This window comes from Saimiri boliviensis, chromosome 8 (genome assembly GCF_048565385.1).
Source record: "Saimiri boliviensis isolate mSaiBol1 chromosome 8, mSaiBol1.pri, whole genome shotgun sequence".
Classification (NCBI taxonomy): Eukaryota; Metazoa; Chordata; class Mammalia; order Primates; family Cebidae; genus Saimiri; species Saimiri boliviensis.
Genome location: NC_133456.1, coordinates 91,456,873 through 91,483,849, shown reverse-complemented (window position 1 = coordinate 91,483,849; position 26,977 = coordinate 91,456,873). Strand labels below are relative to the sequence as shown.

Sequence of the window (26,977 nt, the reverse complement as noted above, 5' to 3'; positions counted from 1 at the left end):
GCACATAATTAAAAAGGTAAATGGCCTCATTATAAATGTCCTCATTGCTCTTTCTTTTTCAACTTTATTTTTAGTACCAAAAGTGGTTCTTAAGGATGTGAGGTCTTTAGGTGGCTGAAAAATGGGTCAGTCTACTAATTAAGAACAGGGAAAGTGGGAAGGACCTGTTTTAGTCCTATTTCATCAAGATGGCTAATTACTGTGTGAAACTGATCTTCATGTCTATGCTAAGAATGTGATCCTGAACTTGGGAACAATCCATTACCAGCCTTGGGGCTTCAAAGTCAAGTGGAACAGAGAGGAAAACTTTTAGGGACAAAGGGCATTTTAAAAATAACTGTAGCTCATGTTAAACAAAATCATTACAGAGAACTGTACAACAGAACTGAGGTCTCAATTTCCCATCCATTGCTCTTGCTACTGACACTAGACCAACTCCTTTTGCTCTTCATCTTGGTGGGAAGGTGAGGATTTCCTCAATGTTGTAGGATGGGCTAAAAACCCAGAGGGATTAATCTAACAACATCAACAACAATGAGTATTTCTTGAGAACTTACTATGTGAACTGGTCTAAGAACTTCATATGTATTAATTCACTTAATCTTCTCAATAATCCTATGAGGTAGGCATTACTAGTCTCTGCACAGTACTAGTCTCTGTATCGTATACATAAGGAAAAATTTAGGCACACAGATGTTAATAGTGTGCTGAAGCTCACATGGTTTATAAATGGTAGATCCAAGGTTCCAGCCTATTCAATCTGATTGTCACTCTTTTTTTTTTTTTTTTTTTGGAGACGGAGTTTCACTCTTGTTACCCAGGCTGGAGTGCAATGGCACGATCTCGGCTCACCGCAACCACCGCCTCCTGGGTTCAGGCAATTCTCCTGCCTCAGCCTTCTGAGTAGCTGAGATTACAGGCACGAGCCACCATGCCCAGCTAATTTTTTGTATTTTTAGTAGAGACGGGGTTTCACCATGTTGACCAGGATGGTCTCGATCTCTTGACCTCGTGACCCACCCGCCTCGGCCTCCCAAAGTGCTAGGATTACAGGCGTGAGCCACCGCGCCCAGCCCTGATTGTCACTCTTAACCAGATGACACGTTGTTCATAGTTTTTCTTTCTGTGCCCCCATCTCCTTATTGAAGCTATACTTTGGACAGATTTTCAAAAAGTTATGAATGATCATCAGAATTTAGCCAGGCAGGTCAGGCATGGTGGCTCACGCCTGTAATCGCGGGACTTTGAGAAACTGAGGCAGGAGGATCACCTGAGATTAGGTGTTCAAGACGAGCCTGGCCAACTTGGTGAAATCACATCTCTACTAAAAATACAAAAATTATTAGCTGAGCATGGTGGCACGTGCCTGTAATCCCAGCTACTCGGGAAGCTGAGGCAGGAGAAGTGCGTGAACCTGGGAAGTGGAGGTTGCAGCGTGCCAGGATCACGTCACTATACTCTGCCCTGGGTGACAGAGCAAGACTGTGTCTCAAAAAAAAAAGAATTCAGCCAAACAAACTAGTGTTGGCCCATGATCAAAAATAAGTTGCCATCTAAGCAAGAAAATGTTTTAAAAATGAATTACAACATTATTCTTTATTTTTACCAACTTTTTTCCTTTTATTGATTTTCACCTATGCCATGAACATTGCTTTTGCCTATCTAGTTGGGATTTTATTAGTTGGTTCCTTCTTCAAAACAGAAGGGGGGAAATAATCTAATTATAATAAAGATGATACTGATAGGAAAAACTAACTTTTACCGAGCCTTTAGCGTAAGCTAAGCACTGTACCAAGAACTTATGTAGGTTTACTCCTCACCAGAACCTTATAATGGGTGCAATTATGGAATGTTACAAATATGAAAACTGAGGCTTAGAAAGATTAAGTAATTTGTCCAATGTCACATACCTACCAAGAAACAGACATAGAACTCCAATCCGGATGTAATTTCCAAATCCACATCTCAGTACTTTAGTAAAAGCTGTCATTCTTAATCTACTGGAAAGGCTAAGCACTCTGAAAATAATTCACAACCAACACTGTGCTATTTTCCTGACGTTACAGATATAACCAGACTGATGTAAAAGACCAACCCAATATACAATTCACTTGACCAAGATTCTGTAAGTGTCATTTTTGTATGGAAAATCCTGTGGATCTCACTTTGTTTTGTCACTCTGCTATTCTCCTCTTCTGAAATGTTATCCACATCATATGGAACCTGACTAAATTAAAACATATCAAATTAAAACATATCCTTCAGGTAAGCTAAGAAAAGATAAAAAATGCAAGACATAAACTTTAAATCAACCACTAAAATTATAAAACAAAGAGTTACAGCTAATAAGCATAAGGAGAAAAATCGGGGTGATTAAGAAGCATGTAATCAAAAAGAAGACAGAGAACAAAGAACAGATGAGACAAAGAAAAAAAAAATCAAGATGGCACATTTCAACCAAACCATATCAAAAACCACACTAAACATAAAACACCCAATGAAAGGCAAAGACAATGCCAATAAATTCAATAGCTTAAATGAAATGGACAAATTTCTTAAAACATACAAACTACCAGAATGTACTCAAGCAGAGACAGATAAGTGCTAGTCCTACAGCTATTTAAAAAGTTAGACCTACAGTAAAAGAAAAAAGGAAGTGGACACACTTGCTCACACCTGTAGTCCCAGCCATTCAGGAGGCTTAGGCAGGAGAATCACTTGAGTCCAGAAATTTGACCCTGTCTCTAAATTAATTAATTAATTAATTCATTAATTGTTAAAACTCTCAGCCTGAATGCATTCACCAAGGAATCCCATCAAACATTTCAAGCATAATGCTAATTCTATATTAATTATTCCAAAAAATTTAAAATAAGTTAATATTTAACAACTCAATCTACGAAGACAGTAATACCCTGAAACCAAAATCAGACAAAGACATTACAAGAAAACAACAGAATGAACTAGATGCAAAAATACTCATAATTTTTGCAGATCAAATCCAAAATATATAAAAAAGATAATACATCATGACTAAGTGGAATGAATTCCAGGAATGCAAGGATAGCCTAATATTTGAAAATCAATGTAATTCACCATATGAACAGACAGAAAAAGCAAAATCACATTATTATATTTTAAATAATCTACTGGGAAGCTTATCATCTCAATAGATGCAAAAAGCATCCAGCAAAATTTACATCCATTGCTGATTAAAAATTTTAAAAATCAGCAAAGGAAGAAAAACTTTCTCAAGCTGGTAAAGGGTATGCATCTAAAAACTATGGCTAATACATACCTGATTTTGAAATATTAAATGTTTATTCCCTAAGATCAAGAATGAGGTATGAATGTCTACTATTACCACTCCTATTCAACAGTATACAGAAGGTTCTAGCCAATGCCATACAGCAAGAAAAAGTTATAAAAGGCCTCTAGATTAAAAAAAAAAGAACTTGATATTCACAGACCACATGATTGCCTATATGGAAAATATGATACCATCTACAAAAACATTACTAAAACTAATAAGTGAGTTTTGCAAGGCTGCAAGATACAAGATGAACATACAAAAATCAGTACCATGTAAGTGTACTTAATAAAAGCATGTATGAGGTTAAAATATATTTTAAATAATCTACTGGGAAGCTTACAAAAACGCAGCTTACAAATAAGCTAAAAATTATAAAACATGAAATAGATATATTTATATGCATGGAACTGGGACAGTTAATGTTCTTTACTTGCTTTAAATATTTTTTATAAGCTTCTGTTACCTCACTTATTCTTGATGAAAAATCTTCTGGTCCTCAATTACTTAGAAAGTAAATGGATTCTCAGTGCCATATTCAGAGACAAAACTGATGGCAATTATGATTTTGAGATACTACCATACAAAGGGAGATTCACCTGTTTTTCATGGAAGTCTGGTTTCCTGGCAAGAAGATCCAGGTACATTCATAGTAACAACTTCAAACAGAGAAACGACCTTGGATTAAAGACTCTGATGTATACGTGAACATGTAAATATACTGGGAAGACCTGGAACAATGCTTTTAACTTAAAATTGAAACTAGAATTTTAGGCTGGGCACAGTGGCTCATATCTGTAATCCCAACACTTTGGGAAGCAAAGGCAGGAAGAATTTCCTGAGCCCAAAAGTTCAAGACCAGACGAGGCAACATGGTAAGACCCCATCTCTACAAAAAATTTAAAAATTAGCCAGAGATGATGGCAAACGTCTGCAGTCCCACCTACTTGGGAGGCTGAGATGGGAGGACCACTTGAGCCCAGGAGGGGTCAAGGCTGCAGTGAGCTGTGATTGTGCCACTGCACCTCAGTCTGGGTGAAGAGCAAGACCCTATCTCAAAACAACAACAACAACAACAACAACAAATTTTATGAAGATAAATTTGTCTACATTTTGTTATCAATGTAGGTATACATTCCTGCAAATTCACATATATATATAAAATACATATATAATTTAGAGAGATTTGCTTTAGGCTAGTGGTTTCCAAACTTGGCTGTATGTTTATATCACCTGGAGAGCTTTAAAAAATGTAATGTTGGCCAGGCACAGTGGCTCATGCCTGTAATCCCAGCACTTTTGGAGGCCGAAGTGACGGATCACGAGGTCAGGAGCTCAAGACCATCCTGGCCAATGTGGTGAAACCCTGTCTCTACTAAAAATATAAAACGTATCTGAGTGTGGTGGCATGTGCTTGTAATCCCAGCTATTCAGGAGGATGAGGCAGGACAATCACTTGAACAAGGGAGTTGGAGGTTGCAGTTAGCCGAGATTGCGCCACTGCACTCCAGTCTGGCAACAGAGCAAGACTGTGTCTCCAAAAAAAAAAAAAAAAAAAAAAGGAAAGAAAAAAAGTAATGCCCAGTTCACACTGAAGAAAAATGATGAAATCAGAATCAGGATGAATCAAAAGCCAGGCATCAGTATTGTATATAGATCCCAGATGATTCCAGTGTGCAATAAAGTTTGAGAACCACTATTTTAGGTCAAAATTTGATAATGGCATTATTATCAAATTGGTAACTTAATTTGGAGCCATTATAGGTGGTTTTAAGTCTCTAACCACTTGGACTGAATAAATTACCAGGGGAAGCAATAAAAATCTGCAAAATGCCATCTCTGCACAGGGATGGAAAGCTGGAGTTCAGGAGATGCTAAAAATATATGACTCAAAGAAAAAAGGGAAGGGATGGTATTCTATTTCCAAATTCCTTATAAAGGTTATTTATGAAACATCAAGTCACTCCAACTGACCAAGAAAGCCAGCTCAGAAACTAAAATCATAACCCAAAGAGAAGAAACACTCTGAAAATGATGCTTATTACACGAGGCACATTTTATACCCAGAAAACAGGATGCTTCCATTTGAGTATATCACCATCTGTCCTCCATACATAACTCTCACCTGATTCTTAACAGAAAATCCAGAAATGTACAGGATTCTCAAATAAATTAAGCGTGTGCTTTCAGATTTACATGCTGAAAAAGATATATAAACTCACGCCCATGGAGTTCATGGGACAACAAAGGTCTCTCAAAGGGGCAAGATTCACTCAATGAAATTTGGTTGACAATAGGTCATTCTCAACCTCTGTCACCTGTGTTACTTTTCTCCATGTATGTAACCAAACTTCAGATGACTGTCCTTTTTTTCTGGTTTAAGTGGGGTTAGGTGTGCATTTGCAAAAGTGAATGGGACATTTGGGGCTATCATTTACAGCGGATCCATGATACTGCTATGAGAACTAGAACAGCAAAACAGTTTAGTGACATGACTTACCCTATGGCACATGTAGGATCCACCTTTCTTCACCCGGTCTTTCCCAGAAGGGGGACCTTTCTACAGATGAAGAAAAAAGACTACATTAGACCAGAAAGCAAAGCTGCGCCTTACATAGTGGGAGAGAACCCACTTTGATCCAACTAGCTCTCTCATGGTTGCCTAAACTCTCCACATGCATGCATTTCTACCCCTAAGCTTTGTATCTGTATTCATGGGCCCTCCCAAATGCCTGCCTCCCCAAATCCTACCCACCCTCTAAGGCCCACTTCAAGTTCCCACTCTTTGGTGAAGTCTTTGTAACGACAGGAAGCAATCCTGCCTCTAAGTCTCCATAGCATTTGTTGCCTAGATGACTAATAAGCAGCTTGGTTGCACCTCTTACCATGTCATGTGAATATGCAAATTTATCCTGTGTTATAATTGGTTTACTCATCTACACTGGCATGCCTCTTTAAATTATATGGGTTTTTTTGGAAACAAAAAAAATTGTTTGAGACTCCCTCTGTCACCCAGGCTGGAGTGCAGTGGCATAATCATAGCTCACTACAGCCTTGACCACCTTGACTCAAGCAATCCTCCCTCCTTAGCCTCCCAAGTAGCTACACCCACAGGCATGAACCACCACACTCAAGGTAATTTTCAAAACTTATTATTTGTAGAGACAGGGTCTCACTATACTGCCCAGGCTAGTCTCGAACTACTGGGTTCAAGTGACCCTACCACCTCAGCCTTCCAAAGTGTTGGGATTACAGGAATGCACCACCACAGCAGGCCAGAATTATATGTTTTTATAATCCCACTGTGTAACACTTAATAATAAACACTTTGCTGATTGAATGAAAGAGTCTGCTTGTTAGCCTTTTAAAAAAAAATTTAGGTGTGGTTTATTGATATGTAATAATATACAGTAAAATCCCATCTTTTTAAGTGCACAGTTCCAATGAGTTTTGACAAACATATATAATCATGTAACTGCTATCACAATCAAGATATAGTACATGATTTGTCTTAAAAAAAAAAAAGGGACACACAGTGCTTTCTATGAACCAGGCACAGTAATATTTGAGTACTTTACAAATATTAACTCAGGTATTCTCGACCCAGCCTTGGAGGTAGATTAAGTAATTGGCAAAGGAAGTGCCACAGCCAGGCAGCCTAGCTCTAGAGTCCATTCTCGAAGGCACTCCACTGTGCTCCCACTTAGAGACCAGAACTGTAGGAAATTAGGCAGAAAAGAAAGCAAGAAAGAGCAGTGACTACCACTTTAATGAGAATTAAGATCTATACAGAGCCAGTATAATGGCAAGAGCTTTTTCTAGAAAGGGCTTCAGATAAAAGTTCAAAGGAAACAAAAATCCTAAAGCATCATTGCCAAGATAAAGGCCTCAACATCAGGTAAGCTATACAGAGTATCTGAGAGGTGCCAATAGGCTTTAATAAGCCAGAACCATATCAGGGGAGTCTGTGGGGATAAGGATTTATCTCCTTTTTTTTTTTTTTTTTGGTTCAAAAAGACAACTTGTCACACAACTGTCTACTATTTGCTTATCAAAAATGTGAGAAGCTAGGACCAGGTTGCTCCTATCTTACTTTTTCCTTTTCCTATGAACCACCTATTTCAAGGGCCCTTACTTGAGTGGCAGAAATTAAAAGAACCACATTTTCTCCAAGCATGGCTGATGTATTTTCTTGCAAATGTAAACTATGTGGGCAGAAGTGCATATTATCTTCTAGGCATTTCCAGGTACAGATGCTCCTTAGCGTGGGATTAGGTCTTGTCCTGATGAATCCATCATAGGTCGAACATTTAATACACCTAACCTACCCAACATCACAGCTTAGCCTAGCCTACCTTAAACATGTTCAGCACACTTACGTTAGTCTGTAATTGGGCAAATCATGTAACACAAGGCCTGTTTTACAATAAAGCGTTGAATATATCATGTAAATTAATATTGAACTGAAAGTGGAAAACAGAATGGTTGTGTGGATACTTAAAGCTCAGTCTCTCCCAAAGGCATATCACTTTCGCACAGCTGTAAACTCAAAAAAATCTTAAGTCAAACCATTGTAAGTAGGGGACTATCTGTGCTTAGAAACGATCACAGACAAAGCCATTAGCTATTCCTCCTTCATCTGCAGGGCTACAATATTTCCAAAGCCTTAAATGCTTAATGTTACATTAATAAACTTTTATCAATTATAAACAGGCACACTGCAAATGTGAAAAGCTGCATGTCAAAATAATGGCCAGCAGCAGTTTTCTCCCCAGGAATATCTAGAACCTGACAAACATTCTGAGTGAGTTTATTATTCTATAAAAGACGATTACCAAGAATTCACAGTAGCATCAATGAAAGCATTTCTAACTGTGGAACTCTCTCATACAACGGCCACACTCTCCTATACTGTTTCTTGCTTGACAATTCTTGCATTACACTGCTTTAGGTGGTTCTCTGCATGTTGTTACAATGTATCAAATGACAGTTTAAATTGTGATTCAAGTCTCTCACAGTATCTGCCAACATGCAATTTAGACTCCTCAAGTAGATCTAGGAACAAGAAGGAGCTGATTTGCAAACGAGAAGGCATGGGAACAAAATAGTTTCCTTTCATGATCAACTTCAATGAACTAAGTCTGTAATCAATAACTATGACACTTATCAGAGTGACATGAGTACTAAAGACAGTCATCTCAGGCTGACACAACTGTAGCCCCTAACACAGTCCTCAATTTAGGTGACTGCTCAGCTGGTTCTTATAAATAAAACTCTTTTTTGCTAGCAAACAACATGATGATTAGCTAAAACTGTTTGAAGTGTTTGCCACTTTGCCAAGAAACAGAAAAATGACTAGGAGGGTACAGTGGGTTGAAGAGTGTTCGCAAAATTCATGTTCGCTCACAGCCCCCATGTCTGACCTGATTCAAAATAGGAACTTTGCAGATTTGTAATTTTTGTAATTAATATAAAACCATATTGGATTAGGGTAGGCTCTAAATCCAATGACTGGAGTCCCTGTAAGACGAGGAGAGGATGCACAGAGAAACAATGACATGTCTATGGGGTGATGGAGGCAGGGACTGGAGTGGCATAGCTACAAGCCAAGGAATGCGAAGGATTCCCAGAAGCCACCAGGAACGATCCTCCCTTGGAGACTCCAGATGGGGTGTGTCCCGGACGGCACCTTAATTCTGGACTGCTGGCCTGCAGAACTGTGAAAGGATAAATTTTTGTTGTTTGAAGACATTGTGTGGTAGGTTGTTATGCAGCCCTAGCAGACTAATCCAGAGAGTTGGGGAAGAGGGGTGTCTCCATTCCAGTTTGTGAAAGAAAACATTAATACATCAAAATTAACACTGTCTCATGATCAAGTTATTACTGCAGGTTAAAACAACTTAAGTGGCTATTGGTGGTGGCGTTTAAATACCTCACCTGTTTCCCTGTATACCTCAGCAGAAAGAGAGGCTGTAGGGCCCTACCACCTCCACTTCCAGTCCTCAAGAGTCTCCAGGATGCACAAGACTCCACTTGGAATTAACCTAGACACCCACTAGCCGTGAACTAGATAAAGAAAATGTGACACATACACAACAAATAATGTTCTGTGCAGCAACATGGACAGAGCTGGAGGCCATTATTATTCTGTGTGAATTAATGCAAGAGCAGAAAACCAAATACTGCATGTTCTCACTTATAAATGGGAGCTAAACGTTGAGAACACATGGACACAAAGAACAAAACAACAGACACTGGGGCCTATTTGAGGGTGGAGGGTGGGAGGAGAATCAGGGCTGAAAAACTGCCTACTGAGTATTAGGCTGATTACCTGGGTGACAAAATTATCTGTACACCAAACCCCACGGCACACAATTTACCCATGTAACAAACCTGCACGTGCACCCTTTGCACTTAAAAGTTGGAAATAAAACAAGAGTTTCAGTGGAAAAACACATGGAATATACGGACTCTGCCTATAACCAGGCAGGTACCACCATGAATGCTGTCTCCAAAGGTACTATTGCTCATAACTGCTCTAGTCCCACAGACACAGAAATATTAACACGTTTCTAATGCTTGCATGGTTGCAAGGAAGAGCAAAACACACAGGTTTCTACATGTCACTCCCAATAACCTCGAAAGGCCAAGGTACAGGCAAGGTTCTCGGGGAAAAAAGATAAAGAAGCAACACTCAGTGTTAGCGCAGAGAAATCTACCCCTATTTTGAACACCTGGGAAGACATGAAAATCTTTAGCAATGAAACCAACCCACTACAGATGCCACAAACCACGTACCAGTGAGACTGGCCTGTCTGGAGGAGAAATGGGTCTGTAAGGAAGAGGGGTGACCAGCTTGCTCAGGGCTGCCAGGACATTTTTCACAGCACCACGACTGTACTCTGTGTAGTCAAGAGACACATCCCTTTCCCTCCTTGTCATGCCCAATACATTGACAAGGAAAGTAACAGAAGGGATGGAGAGTGTGACAAATTTCCATCACTCAGCAGTCAAAAGGCACTGTTAGCAACCTGGATGGGACTGAAGACTATTATTCTAAGTGAAGTAACTCAGGAATGGAAAACCAAACATCATATGTTTTCACTCATAAGTAGGGGCTAAGCTATGAGGATGCAAAGGCGTAAGAACGGCACAATGGACTTTGGAGACCCAGGGGGAAAGGGTGGGAAGAGGATGAGGGATAAAAGACTACAAATAGGGTGCACCAGAATCTCACAGATCACCACTAAAGAACTTACTCATGTAACCAAACACCACCTATTTCCCAATAACCCAATGGAAATAAAAACATTTAAAACAAATAATAAACATGTTATTTGACATAATCCACAGTATGAAATGCTAAGCACCCATTAAAAAGAATGAGGCGCTTCTGTATGTGTATACTTTACTATCATTTTTACTAAAAAAATAACAGCATCAAGCATTTATTCTGACTTCCTTACAAAAACTATGCCTCAGGAAAATAGCAGAGTTATGAGTGAGTATTCTTTATAGAGGAATTCCAGATAATTAATGCAGAAGGAGTAATAGAATATCACTTAAATATCACTATTTCAAAAATCTTGGCCAGGTGCAGTGGCTCATGCCTATTATCCCAGCACTTTGGTAGGCCAACGTGGGAAGACTGTTTGAGCCCAGGAGTTGAAGACCAGCCTGCGCAACATGGTGAAACCTCATCTCTACAAAAAATACAAAAATTAACCGGGCTTGGTGGTACCTGCCTGTAGTCCCAGCTACTCAAGAGGCTGAGGCAGGAGAACTACTTGAGCCTGGGAGGCAGAGGTTGCAGTGAGCGATGTTTGTGCCACAGCACTGCAGTCTAGACAACAGGAATGAGAGACCCTGTCTCAGAAAACAAACAAACCAACCCTCCTCAAGAACTGAATGTAGGCAATGAGTTTCAAAGGCTGCTAAAATCAGGGAGTGAAAGGATGATGAAGAACTTTTTAACGAATGGTTCAAACTGACAATGCCTACTTAAATACTAATCAATCTTACTAACAAAAATAATCTTATCATCTTATCAGTCTCACAATAAGATCCATGCATAATATGCCTCCTGACTTAATATAAAGAATGCATACAGTATTTTTACTCTTCTTTACACACACACACACACACACACACACACACACACCCTACCTAAAGCCTAAATATAATCAAGATTTTAAATCTAAATAAAAGACTGTAGGAAATACAAGGGATAGAAGAATATACAAAAATGATTCCACAAAGATGCAATGAAAAAAACCCAGACCATGGGAAATTCTTTTAAAAAGAGATCAGGGCTGAGCACAGTGGTTCATGCCTATAATCCCAGCACTTTGAGAGGCCAAGGCAGGCAGATCACTGGAGGTTAGGAGTCTAAGACCATCCTGGCCAATATGGTGAAACCCTGTCTCTACTAAAATTATAAAAATTAGCCAGTCGTGGTGGTACACACCTGTAATTCCAGCTACTGGGGAGGCTGAGGAAGGAGAACTGTTTGAACCCAGGAGGCAGAGGCTACAGAGCCAAGATTGCGCCACTGCACTCCAGCCTGGGCAACAGAGCAAGGCTTCATCTCAAAACAAAACAAAACAAAAAACAAAAACAGATGAGACATGTTTTCAACAAATAAATAGCAAGGGAAGAAAAAGAAAGGAGACATTATAAACTGAGAGATTTAAAATATTCTCTGGTCATGGTGGTGGCAGGGGACAATTAATTCTATATGCCTTGTGGCAGTTTTTATCCTGGATTATCTTTTGAAGGATGTTTGTGTAACAAACAGTCTCAGAAGATGACAGAGGGCAGATTTGTTTCCTGGCCATAACAATAATGTCAAAGGTTGGGGATGTTTATTATAAACCTCTTTTTAAGACTGGAAGTCTCCTAAGCTCAGGATTCCCCAGCTGTGACAAAGACCTACTGTGTATGGGACTTGGAGGGGAGAAGGGGAAGCAATGTGATCATGAAGTGCATGTGGCTTGCTGTGCTGTGATGAGAAATATCCTGTAACTGACACAGAAACTTCATGTCTTCTGCTAGCATCCATGACACTGTAGTGGCCTATCTCATGAGCTTGCAAACAGGATAACATTTTATACTCTTCATAGCCTTGATGAAGGCATATCAACCAAACAAAATGCATAGTATTATTGTCATATAGTTATATTATATATATGAAAAATGTAACAACACAGTGTGACCATTATTGCCTTAAACAATCTTATGTTTTTAAAAAGAATTAAGTGAAAATATAAATACAGTCTTTTCTACTTACCTATTTACCATATTTCCTACTTGTCACTTCTGCCGGTATCTAACTGAGGTATCACCTGGTGCCATTCCCTTTCACTCTAGAAAAACTGCTTAGTATTTCTTAGTATGGCAGATCTGCTAGCAGTTTCACTGTCTTTGTTAATCTGCAATGACTTTATTTCTCCTTCATTTAAAAAAAATGTAAATGTTTATTATGGGTAATTGCTGATTCCTATGAAGCTGTAAAAGGTCAGAGAAATCAGTGTACTGTATATCCGGTTTACCCCAATGGCAACATCTTCCAAAACTCTGTACTGTATCTCAACCAGGATATTGACATTGAGACAGTCAAGACACAGAACATTTCCCTCACAAGGATCCCTTATGCTGCCCTTTTATAGTTATGACCACTTCCTTCCCATCCCCCAACCCCTGGAAAACACTTACCCCTGGAAACACTTAACCCCTTCCCATTCCTTCGTCATTTCAAGAATGTTACATTAACATAAATGGAATCATACAGTATGTAAACTTTTAGAACTGGCTTTTTTTCTCACTCAGCATAATTCTCTGGAGATTTGTCCAGATTGCTGTGTGTACCAACAGTCTATCCCTTATTACTATCGAGTAGTATTCCATGGTGTAGATGTATTAGTCTGTTTAAATACTCAGCCACTGAAGGACATGTGGGCTGTTTCCAGTTTTTGGCTATTGTGAATAAAGATGCTATAAACAGTCATGTACAGGGTTTTGTATCAACGTAAGTTTTCATCCCTTTGGAATCAATGCCAAGGAGGGTAATTGTTCTGTCATATAGTGGTCGATGTTTATTTGTTGTTGTTGTTGTTATTGTTTTAGACAGAATCTCTCACTCTGTTGCCCAGGCTGAAGTGCAGTGGTGAACCTCCACTTCCCAGGTTCAAGCCATTCTCCTGCCTCAGCCTCCCGAGTAGTTGGGATTACAGGCACACACCACCAGGCCCAGCTGATTTCTGAATTTTTAGTAGAGATGGGGTTTCGCCATGTTAGTCAGGCTGGCCTCAAACTCCTGACCTCCTGTGATCAGCCCACCTTGGCCTCCCAAAGTGCTAGGATTACAGGAGTGAGCTATTGTGCCCAGCCAAATGTTTAGTTTTTAAAGAAAATGTCAAACTGTTTTCTAGAATGGCTGTACTCTGTCACATACCAGCAATGTATAAATGATCCAGTTTCTCTGTACTCTAGCCAGTCGCTATTTTTTAATTTTAGCCATTCTGACAGGTGTGTAGTGGTGTCTCATTATGGTTTTAAATTGTATTTCTCCAGTGGCTAATATGTTGAGCATCTTTTCATGTGCTCAGATGCCATCTTTGTATCTTCTGTGAAGTGTCTCTTCATATCCTTCACTCGTGTTCTAATTGGATTGTTTGTTTCACCGGTAAGTGTTGAATTTTTTATATATTATAAATATATGTAGCTTTTGTCAGATATACAGGTTGCAAATAATTTCTCCCACTCTGTAGCTCTTAACAGGATCTTTCACAGAAAAAAAGTTCTAATTTTTATAAAGTCCAACTTAATTTACTTTTCCACGTGTGGGTGATCATGCTTTTTGGTGTCAAGTCTATACATCTTTGTCTAACTCTAGATCCCAGGTTTTCTCTTGTGCTTTTCCTAAAGGTTTTAGAGTTTTTTAGTTTAAATTTTAACTCCTGTGATTCATTTTGAGTTAACTTTTGTGTAAGGTGTGAGACTAAGGTAGAGGTTAATTTTCTGTCTACAGATGTCCAATTGTTCCAGCACCATATGTTGATAAGGCTTTCTTTCCTTCATTAAATTGCTTTGGCAACTTTGTCAAAACTCAGTTGGGCATCATATATGTGTGGGTCTATTTCTGGATTCTCTATTTTGTTCCACTGCTCTATAAGCATATCCCTCTACCTACGTCAAATTGTCTTGATTACTATAGCTATTTAGTTAGTTTTCAAATTGGGTAGATTGGTGCCTCTCACATTATTATTTTTCTAAATTGTTTTTAGCAATTCTAGTTACTTTGCCTTTCCATATATATTTCATAATAATCATGTCAATATCTATACAAAATGTTGCTGGGATTTTGACAGGAATTACATTAAACCAGGCATCCCCAAACTTTTTACACAGGGGGCCAGTACACTGTCCCTCAGACCATTGGAGGGCCACCACATACTGTGCTCCTCTCACTGACCACCAATGAAAGGGGTACCCCTTCCTGAAGTGCGGTAGGGGGCCGGAAAAATGGCCTCAGGGGGCCGCATGCGGCCCACGGGTCATAGTTTGGGGACGCCTGCATTAAACAATTGGGAGAAGAACTGATATCTTTACTAGGCTGACTTTTGCAATTCGTGAGCATTGTCTCTTCATTTATTCAGTTATTTCTTTCATTAGTGCTGCACAGCTTTTAGCATGCATGTACTATACACATTTTATTAGGTTTACATATAAACATTTCATTTGGTTTTGGTAACTGTCAATGTACTGTATTTTAAATTTCAATGTCCACATGTTTGTTGTTAGTCTACAAAAATACGCTTGATTTTTGTATGTTTATCTTGTGTCTTAAAAACTTTATAAACTGATATATTAGTTTTAAGAAAATTTTGGTAGTTTCCTTGGGACTTTCTATGTAAACAAACAGTCATATATCTCCAAATAGGGACTGTTTTATTTCTTCATCGCTGATCTGTAAGAATTTCTAGCCAGTAGAATAAGGTAAGAAATGGAAATGGTAAGAATTTCCATTTCTTACCTTATTTTACTGGCTAGAAACCCCAGAACTATGTTGAATAAGAGTTCAGGAAACAGACATACTTATCTTTTTCCTGCTATTAGTGGGACAGCACTTGGTCTTTTACCATTAAGTATAATGACAGATACACAGTTTTTTGTAGATGCTCTTTATTAAGTTTGAGAAAATCTCTGTATTGCTATTTTCCTGAGAATTTTTGTCATAAATGAGTGTTGAAGTTTGTTAATGCTTTTTCTGCACTGATATAATAATGTCATTTTCTTCTTCTTCTTTAGCATCTTATTATGGTAGATTACATTGACTGATTTTTAAATATTTAACCAGATTTCACTGCTGGAATAAACCTCAATTATCACATTTTAAAAAACATAGTGATGAATTCTATTTGCTAACATTTTGTTGGGAATTTTTGTGTCTATGTTTATGAGGGATGTTGACCTGCAGGAATCTTTATTTACTGCTTTGGGTCTGGGGATCAAGGCAGTACCAACTTTATAAAATGATTAGAAAGTGTTCCCTTCTTTCCATTTTCTATAAGAAATTGTGTAGAATTGGTGTTGATTCTTCTTTAAATGTCTAGTAAAATTCTTCAATGAATCCATTTGGGCCTGGAGATTTGTTTCTTGAGAGGTTTTAAAATTTCTAATTCTATTTCCTTAATAGTTAGAGGACTATTCAAATTTCCTATTTAATACTGGGTGAACTGTGATAGTTTGAATTTTTTGAGGAAGTGCTGTTCCTCACCTAAGTGGTCACATTTATGTGTATACGGATGTTCACCGTATTCCCTCATTATCCTTTTGATGTCTACAGAGTTTGTATTGATAGCCTGTTTCATTTATCATATTAGTAATTTGGGTATTTTCTTTTCGCTTTTTCAGTCTTGCTAGAGGTCTGTCAGTTTTATAAATATTTTCGAAGACCCAGCTCTTCATTTCACTGATTTTTCTCTACGTGTTTTTCTGTTTTCTATTTCATTGATTTCTGTTGTTATTATTTCCTTCCTTTTGCTTGCTTTGGGTTTGGTTTCCTTTTTGCTGGGTTCTTGAGTTAAAACACTGATTTTGAACTTTTTCTCTTCTCTAATGGTCACAGGCAGTTCTGTAAATTTCCCTCTTAGCACTGCTTTAACTAAATCCCACAAATTTTGATATGTTTCATTTTCATTCAGTTCAATGCATTGTTTGATTCACTTTTGGACTTCCCCTGTGACCTAAAGATTATTTAGAAGCATGTTTTATAGTTTCCATGTGTTCAGGGATTTTCCTATTATATTTCTGTTACTAATTTCTAGTTTGATTCTATTGTGGTTAGAGAACACACTCTGTATGTCACCATATCCTGTGCCATCAGGTGAACCTCGACTAATTAAAAAAATTTTTTAAATTAGTCGAGGTTCACCTGATGGCACAGGATTTGGTTTGTCTTGGTATATGTTCCATGTGTACCTGAAAAAAAAGGGTATTCCGCTGTTATAGGGTAGACTGTGCTAGAAATCTTGATCAGATCCTTTGGTTGATGGTATTGCTGAGTTCTAAATCCTTGCTGACCTTCTATCTAATCGTACCATCAATTATTGAGAAACGAGTGGTACTAAAATTGTGGCCTAGTCTACTTCTCCTTCTAATTTTATTAGTTTTTGCCTCATATGTTTCAGCTCCATTCACTGGGGCATACACAGTATTACTATGTCCTCTTGATGGATTAACCATTTTATCATTATATATGTTCTTTCTCGACTCTGATAATTTTCTTTGCTTTGAAGTCTGCTTTACATGATATGAATATAGCTACTCTGACTTTTCTTTGATTAATGTTTACATAATATATCCTTTCCAATCATTTTGTTGTCAACTTGCTTATATCATTATATTTGAAGTTTCTTGCAGACAGCAGGTAATTGGGTTGGTTTTTAATCTGCTAAGCCAATCTATGTTTTTAATTGATATATTTAAGCCATGTACTTTTAATATAATTATTGATACGTCATGACTTAAGTCTGCCATTTTATTTTTGGTTTTCTGTCTGTTCTCTTTGGTGTTTTTCTTTTTTTGTCTGTTTTACTTTTTCTGACTTCCTGTGGGTTACCCAAACTTTTAAAAAAGAATTTCCACTTTTATTAACCTACTGTGCTTTTGAGTGTACCTCTTTATGTAGCTTCTTTAGTGGCTGCTAAAAGGTGTATTTATATTCATAAACATATCACCCTACTCGTGAGTGTATGTATAGTCATAAATGTATCAGTCTACTCATGTCATTTTAACAGTTCCAGTGAAATATCAAAACCATAACTCTCTTTAAATCCCTTTAGCTCTGCTTGTTTATAATATAATCATATTAAATGTTTCCTCTAAATACATTTAGAGCCATATCAGACAATGTTATAATTTGTTGCAACTGTCAAATAAAATTTAGAAAACTCCAGAGAAAGAAAGCCTATTGTATGTACTCTTATTTTGGCCTACCATGTTCGTTCTTCTAGTCTGATTTTCAAAGGTTCCTTCTTTAATCATTTTCTTTCTGTTTAAGAAAACTCTTTTAGCCATTCTTTTAGGATAGGCTGGCTAGCAACAAATTCTTAGCTTGCCTTTATCTGAGAATGTCTTGATTTCTCCTTATTCCAAAAAGATACTTCACTAGATAAGGATTCTGGGTTAACAGTACTTTTCTTTCAGCACTTAAAAAACACCATGTCATTTCCTCTGGCACTCATGGTCTCCAATTGGAAATCCACTTCAAAAAAAATTTTTTTTCCCTATAGGTGTCATTTTTTCTGGCTGCTTTAAAAGTTTCGTCTTCAGTGTTCAGAAGTTTAATTATAACAGTGTCTTTGTGTAGATTTCTTTGGAATTACCCTTGCTTAGCTCCTTGAATCTGTGGGTTTAAGTCTCTTGCCAAACTGGAGATGTTTTCAGCCATTACTTTGTCAAGTACACTTTCTGTGATGTCTTCTTTCTTTTCTCCTCTGGGATTCTCAATACATAAATTAAGATCTTCTGTTATAATCATGTAGATCCTAGTGGCTCTCAACATTTCTTTGTTTACTATTTTCTTTTCATTGTTCAAATTGGATAATTTCTTTTGTTCTAGTTTACAGTTCACTGATTTTTCCCCCTCTATGCCTTCCATACTGCTGTTGAGCCCATAAACTGAGCATTTTGGTTTGATTTTTCTATTTTCAGTTCTAAAATTTGCATTTGGTTCTTCTTATATTTTCTATTTCTTTGCTGAAGTTTTCAATTTTTTCATTTGTTTCATGTGTGATCATAGTTGCTCATTGATTTCTTTTCTTTTCCCCATGGCTTCTTTAAAATCTTTGATGGTTAAGTCTAACATCTCTGTCATCTCAGTGTGGGCATCTGCTGTCTATTTAAATTTACTTTGATATCTTCCTGGTTCTTGGAATGGCAAGTGACTTTTCAACTTAAACCCTGACATGTTCTTATTACGTTACAAGATTCTGGATCTTATTTAAATACTCTATTTTAGCTGGCTTTCTCTAATACCACCCTGGCAGGGGAAGAGAGGGGGTGTGATCCTGTTACTGCCAGGCAGAAGTAGAAGTTCAGGTTCCCAGCTCAGCTTCCATTAACAACTCAGAAGGGACCCCTCATTACTACTAGATGGGGGTGGAAGCTTTGGTTCCCCACCTTGTTGTTACAGCAAGGTTGGGGTAACCTCTTTACTACTAAATAATATGAAACACCTGGCTACCTACTTGGCCTTCTTTGGTGTCTAAATGCAGCCTCGTGAGGGTAAAGGTCTAGGCTCCCCACTCAGCCTTTGCTGGACAGTTTTTTCTTTTGGTGTTTAGACAAAGTCGTTACTGTCTAAAAGCTTTCTGTATTGTTAGCCTGCCTGTTTCCTACTTGCTCCTTTGACTACAGAGAGAAGGCTTTTGTTGAGACTTTGTCTGTACCTGTTAGCATTTCTGAGTTGCTTGCTTCTTTAGCTCCAAGTCTGGGATATAAGGGGCAAAAAGGAAATATATGAGACAGGGTCTCACTCTTTCACCCAGGCTGGAGTGCAGTGGCCTGATCTTAGCTCACTGCAGCCTCGACTTCCTGAGCCCAGGGAACCTTTCCACCTAAGTCTTCTGAGTAGCTGGGACTGCAGGCACATACCATGATACCTGGCTAATTTTTGTATTTTTTTTTTTTAGAGACCAGGTTTTGACATGTTGCCCAAGCTGATCTGGAACTGCTGGGTTCACCATAATGTCATTTCTAGGATTCTGAGGTCTTCAGACACTCTGATTTCTTTTAACTTTCCATGGTCTGTTTATATTTCTTTTATGTGGTGTCCAGAATTTTAGTTGTATTTAGGAAAATGTACATCTACTCCATCTTTCTAGAACCATGAGTCAAAACTCCTTCACCTTCAGTATTGAAGAATTATTCTCCTGGATGTGGAATTCTTAGTTGACAGGTTTGTTTGTTTTTCCCTTTCTGCTCTTTGATTATGTCACACCATCATTCTCTGGTCTCCATTGTTTCTGATCAGAAATCAGACATTAATCACATTACTGTTGTCCTGTATGTTATGAATTGTTTTCCTCTTGTTATATTCAAGATTTTGTCTTTCAACAGTGAGAATATGATTTGTCTAGGTGTGTTTCTTTTTGTGGTTTATCCTAATTGAGGTTCACTGAGCTTCTTGGACCTACAGATAATCTTCATCAAATTTGGGAAGTTTTCAGATTTTCTTTAAACTTTTTGTCCCTTTTGCTCCTCTCCATTTGCGAGTCCCATTGCACATGTGCTAAAATTATGTTGGGACACATGATGTTGTTGCACAGGGCTCTGTTGAATTTTCTCTGAATTTTTTTCTGCTTTTTAAATTTTTATGTATTTATTTATTTTGAGACAGGATCTCACTCTGTCACCCAGGCTGGAGTGTAGTGGCATGATCTTGGCTCACTGCAGCCTCAACTCCTGGGTCCAGGGAATCTTTCCACCTAAGCCTCCTGAGTAGCTGGAATTACAGCTGCATAGAATGACACCTAGTTTTTTAAATTTCTGTAGATACAGGTTTCGCCATGTTGCCCAGGCTGATCTCGAACTCCTGGCCTCCAGTGATCTACCTGCCATAGCCTCCAAAAGTACTGGGATTACAGGCATGAGCCACCATGCCCAGCCCTCTCTGCTCTTCGGTTTAGATTAATTCATTTTTTTCTTTTTTTGAGACAGGGTCTTGCTCTGTCACACAGGCTGGAGTGCAGTGGTGTGATCTCGGTTCACTGGAGCCTCAACTTCCCTAGGTTCAGGTGATCCTGCCACCTCAGCCTCTCAAGATTACAGGTGTACACCACCACACCTGGCTAATTTTTTACTTTTTGTAGAGATGTGGTTTTTCCATATTGCACAGGCTGGTCTCAAACTCCTGGGCTCAAGCAATCCACTTGCCTCAGCCTCCCAAAATGCTAGGATTCTATGTGTGACCCACTGCACTCGTCCTGGTTACTTTCTCTTGATCTACCTTCAGGATCACTGACTCTTTCTTCTACCATTTCTAATGTGCTCTTGAGTTCAACTAAGGAATTTTTCATTTCAGTTAGTAGTATACTTTTCAATTCTAGAAATTCTACTTAGTTCTTTTTTATAATTTCCATTTGATTCTCTATTTGTTGACTCACAGTTGGCATATTTTATAGCAACTCTTCAAATGTACTTTCCTTCAGTTCTTTAAATATAATCATAATAGCTATTTCGAAGTCTTTGTTAAATCTAGCATTTGGACCTACTGGGTCAGCTTCAATTTAAATACTCCTCTTCTTGAGTATGGGTCATACTTTCTTGTTAGTCTGCATGTTTATTACATTTTAGCTGAAAACTGGACATTAAAGATTCTCAACAGGCCAATTACAGAAAAACGTAATAAGATTACACATATAATCTTAAATGTTTTTATGTTCAGATGTATGTACACACACACACACACACACACACACATAGAGAGAGAGAGAGCGTGTGCACACATATATACATAACAGCAACGCTTGATTACTCTATTTTTCTGAAGGTTTTTGTTTTGTTTTGGTAACTTACCTGAATATAAACTGCAGAATCTCATTCCTCATATATATATATATACATATACATATATATATAATATACATATAATTTAAGATTACACATATAATCCTAAATGTTTTTATGTTCAGATATATGTGTGTGTATACATATATATGTATACACACAGGTATATATATATATATATATATATATATATATATAGAGAGAGAGAGAGAGAGAGAGACAGAGAGCATGCGCACACATATATACATAACAGCAACTCTTGATTACTCTGTTTTTCTGAAGGTTTTTGCTTTGTTTTGGTAACTTACCTGAATATAAACTACAGAATCTCATTCCCCATGGTCTGTACCCACTGATGTCTTTGTTTAGATTGTTTTTCAATTCTACTGAGGTCATATTTGTGTTGCATACTTGAACAGCTGACCAGTAATTTAGACAGAGGCTATCTTGGACACCTTGAACCCACTGGGCTTCCACCCTTCACTAACCAAGGTGTATGGATTGAGGAACAGCATTCAAAGTGGCAGTCATCTCAAGTCTCTCTGGCTTTTACTTTTTGCTGGGCTTTCTTGGGTCTTCCCCACTTATGTTTAGTTTCCCAGAAAGCCTAGAAAAGCTTATTTCACACCTTTAATGTCTCTCTCACTTGCACGATCTCCCTGTTAGATTTCTGGCTGGTCTACCACCCATCCCAAATCACAACTGCTACTGTGGGCTAGTCAAGCTGCAGGATTTCCCAAAATATTCTAACATGAGTCTGCTTTTTTAGCTGACAAAGCCACAGGCTTTCAGTGCCCCCATCCTCTACCCTGAATCAAGCCTATCTTTGGCTACAAGGCTTTGGTTTTCGTCACCAGTCTGGAAATGGCAATTACATTTTTTATTTTTGGAGACAGGGTCTCCCTCTGTCACCCAGGCTACAATGCAGTGGTACAGTCATAGCTCACTGCAGTCTTGACCTCCTGGGCTCAAACGATCCTCCCACCTCAGCCTCCTGAGAAGCCGGGACCACAGGCATATACCACCACACTCAGCTAATTTTTAATTTTTTTGCAGAGACAACATCTCACTATATTGACCACGTTGATCTTGAATTTCTGGACTCAAGTGATCATCCCACCTCAGCCTCCCAAAGTACTGGTATTACAGAAGTGAGCCACCATGCCTGGCCTATTTGTTTTTTGTTTTAATGATAGATTGTGACTGGAAGAGGATATGCAATCAGTTCCAAGCAAGAATGCCATATATTCTCACCCATTCTTGCCCAAAGCTATAGAAGTTTCTCAAGAATCAACACTTCTCAATTTTTCACCTCCCTTTGGTGGATTTCCAGTTTCCAATGGTTGCGCATGCGTGGTTTTTTTCTCTACAATTTTGTTTAGTTTTGTACCTGTTTTCTGTATTAGTGAATCACTTGACCTCTTACACTCCAATTACCAAAGTAAGAACCAAACCAAATGTAATTAGGATCCTAACAAGAACAGAACTTATTAGGATCCTGATTCTCAACAAGCCAATTACAGAAAAAACATTCATGAGATAATAAAGGCAGTGTGAATGCTAAGTATTTGATAATATCAAGAAATTATTTTTAGCTTTTTTTGAGATTTGATAATGCCACTATAATTTGGTTTTTATTTTTTATTTTTTTTAAAAAGAGTATTTAGCTTTTATAGTCACATACTGAAGTGCTTTTTTGTGTGTTTTGAGACAGGGTCTCATTCTGTTATCCAGGGTGGAGGGCAGTGGTGTGATCATGACTCACTACAGCCTCAATTTCCTGGGCTCAAGCAATCCTACCACCCCAGCCTCCTGAGTAGCTAGCTGGGACCACAGACACATGTACCATTTTAAATCTTTGGGTAAAGACAGTGTTTCACTATGTTGCCCAGGCTGGCCTCAAAGTCCTGGGCTCAAGTGATCCTCCCATCTCAGCCTCCCAGAGTGCTGGAATTATAGGCATGAGCCACAGCACCCAGTCACATACTGAAGTTTTTCAGGAAAAAAAGGATATAGTAACTGGGATTGGTTTTAAAATAATTCAAAGTGTTAGATTAAGCTAGACTGGATAATGGTTTTTTTTAATCATTTTTTTTTAAATTGCATTTTAGGTTTGGGGGTACATGTGAAGAACATGCGAGATTGTTGCATAGGGGTACACACACGGCAGTGTGGTTTGCTGCCTTCCTTCCCCTCACCTGTATCTGTCATTTCTCCCCATGCTATCTCTTCCCACCTCCCCACCTCCCCGTCCCTCCCCCATTTCCCCCCAACGGACCCCAGTGTGTAGTGCTCCCCTCCCTGTGTCCATGTGTTCTCATCGTTCAACACCCGCCTACGAGTAAGAACATGTGGTGTTTGATTTTCTGCTCTTGTGTCAGTTTGCTGAGAATGATGGTTTCCAGGTTCATCCATGTCCCTACAAAGGACGCAAACTCATCGTTTTTGATGGCTGCGTAATATTCCATGGTGTATATGTACCACATTTTCCCTATCCTAGACTGGATAATTGTTAACATGTAATGTGTCAACTTGGCTAGACTGAACCTCATTTCCCAGAATTCTCTTCCCTTTATGTTTCTGGTTAGGATGTGCTACAAAAGACATTTACTGAGTGATCTGGAAGACAGAAGAGTAGCAATAGCCACAGTGTTTCTATTCTCAGAAGACTCATACAAGGGCTTCAGGCAGGGCTGCAAATGCTTCTCCCTGACCGTATGCCCTCCTTTAGTTGTCCAGGTCCTTGGCAGGTGTGAATTTAGCTCTGTGGTGAAGAGCACTAGCTTCTCCTGTATGAAACCCGTATCAAAACATTTTTATCATCAGAGACATAGCCTCTGTTCATCTGCCTCTAAAAGAAGTCTCTTTCAATCACCTCGACCATCTTTAGAGAAGGAACTCTTTGCTTTCAAGTATCTAGAATTTAAAATGACTGACAATGCTGTTAATTACCATACCATCTTCTTGCTAAGAGTATACTAATTCTCATCATTGCATTTCACCCTCATAATCAGCCTGGAAACCGGGAAGCATCATTCTTTTCATTTTAAGGTTGAAGAATACTGAAGCTCAGAGAGATGAAATAAATAGCAACACCAAGATCATACAGATAGCAAGTGAGACAACCAGGAGTCAAAGTTCATCACACCAGGGCACCTGCAGGCTTACCCCATCCCTGTACCTAATCAGATCGAGTATCTTCTAGGTTCAGCAACATCTCTACCCAAGGTACATATTTATGAAAAATAAAGTCAAAATGCCAAAAATTTATATTTTTTAACTTAATGTCTAATATGAAGAAAAGATTTTAAGAGTGAGCAGATGAAACAATTACTTCAAATAAAGTTTTCTGAATTATGTTTATTTATCCCCAGAAACAAGGACCAATGAAGAAGGGATTGCAACTAGCGTTAGCCTCTCCTGCATAAGGAGAGGAAAAGGTGAGCCCCAAAGAAAGGTAAAGAAAGAAAACTAAAGATCGAATTGCAAAGAGTAGCACAGTAAGACAAAGGAACCAAATTAACAACCTCCACTGTACTTTTTCTGTAAAACCAGAATGCCAGTGAGGTGATTACCATTTTAGTGAAATGAATGAAAACAGTCATTTCTTCCATGCTATTGGTTCACCCACACCAGGTTAGAAAGGAAGAGAATGTTTGAAATTGTATTACACTTGCTCACACCACGGTGGCTCCTCATTTTCCAATAAAATAAGTCACTTTCAGAGCCCAAAGTCTATGGTAACAATTCTTGCTCCTGGAGTAATACATGAAATCAGATATTTAAAATACCCATCTACATGTAAAACAAATAGCATATAAATAAACAATAGCAGCTAATATTTACTGAGCACCTTACAACTAGGTATTGTTTTCTATATTTTCTGTCTTCCCAACAAATTTTTGATACAGATTCTCTTATTAGTATGGCAGACATATAATTGATCATCCAAATAAGGATATTTTAGAGATTGAAAGGGAGCACTATCAACACTTGTACCAGGCACATATATAAACCAGGAATGTTTGTGCACACAGTCATTAACCTTATTTTACAGATAAAGAACTAAGGAACAGAGAAGTTGAATAGTGTGTCCAAGGTCACTCAGCTAGTAAGCGAGGAGCCAGGCTGAAGGCCAGGACGTCTAGCTTCAGCCTCATGGTTGGTCATTCTGCCATGTGCCCCTTCTGAACTAAGTCACAGACTATCACATTTTTCAAATAAATCATTCAACTATTACAGTTTCAGACACACAAACCTCTCTATAGTTCACAAGTTTGACAAGGCCATAAAAGCACACAATAAAAAGTCTCACAAGAGATTGCAAGTAGAAAGTATCTGCTAAAAAATCTGCAGAGACTCCACAAGATGAGCCCAGGCAAGAGGCGTTACCAGAGGATCCAACGCACAGGCCAAGGTGGTTGTAGTACCAGTATCTAGTCTCAGCCTGTCCCTTCCCTCCTGGCCTGAGTGCCCTCATTTGTGCTCCTCTAGAGATCTTGTAAGGTCCTCCTTTCCCCACCATTCAATGTGAGCTGGTGGACACATGTCCAGATCCTTCCTTCTTGGAGCTTCTCCATCCCAAATTCACTTTATCTAGGAAACTTTCCATAGTTTCTTGCTGAGGTGTGAGATAAGCAACTACAATCTTCTTTGAGGTGCCTCACTCAAGGGCCTCAAGTTTTACAGCCTCTCTCCCCATTGCCAAACAGGAAGGAGAGAGAATAGAAGGAAGAGTGAGGCCTCAGGAAATTGGTTAATTATCTGACCTATATAATGGTAGATACATATGCTCTGTTTAAGAGGCAAGAATTATTATAACTGTGAAACACAAGGCTATAAAGCATCTATGTGCTGAAAACCAGTCAACTAAACACAGAAGAAGCAACTATTAAGAGAAAGCATGTAACACATTAGATTTCTGCAACAAAGAAGAAACTTTCTCGTCATCTGTTAGTAGTGGTAGACTGAAAGATGGAATACAGGCAGCAAAGAGCTAGATGGAATTTGTTTCCTAATAATGCAGGTAGTTCTTTAACTTCAGAAAGTGTAATACACTAATATGCATCATAAAAGAACATGCCTACTCTATCCAATTTCAGAAGGATTAGATCTAAAGTATAGAGAAACCAGTTTATTTTATCCTAAACAATGCATGTTATATAGTGGCATCATCCTAAATGCAAAGGCGACTTCTAGGTCAACTAAAACCAAACCACTAACAATACAGGGTACAGACTATATTCACTGAAAGATTTGCTCCAGAATCAATCACTTACATTTCTTAGAATAACTGTATAAAACTGTCAGTTCTGAGTGCAAGGCCACATATGGTTCTAAGTATCACTTGAAGTGAGAAAAATAGACACGGTTTAGTCTCACTATGGATCTATCACATTCTTTTATTCTCACAATCTTCTGTGTTCTTCAGTGACAATTTATTAGCAAGTTATGAGAGACTAAAGCAATTAGTTTACACCAAATGGCATTTTTGGTTAAACATTATTTTCAGAGAACCACTTGAAGACTTTCATGATTTTATTTGGACGTTTTGAAAGTGGATGAGTGCTAAGTGCCCAATTCTGTATGTTCTGC

At 38.4% G+C, this 26,977-nt stretch overlaps 1 protein-coding gene across 2 annotated transcripts in view; it reads right to left on the bottom strand.

Moving 5' to 3' along the window:
- Positions 1 to 26,977, bottom strand: part of SUMF1 (sulfatase modifying factor 1) — a 111,432-nt gene that overhangs the window by 5,975 nt on the left and 78,480 nt on the right. Inside the window, exon 8 of one of the 2 annotated variants that reach the window (XM_003927127.3) lies at positions 5,811 to 5,870. The exons of the other annotated variant lie outside the window; for it this stretch is intronic. Within the exon in view, the coding sequence (XP_003927176.1) occupies positions 5,811 to 5,870 (60 nt within the window). The remainder of the gene's footprint in view (positions 1 to 5,810; positions 5,871 to 26,977) is intronic. 2 annotated transcript variants of the gene reach the window in all.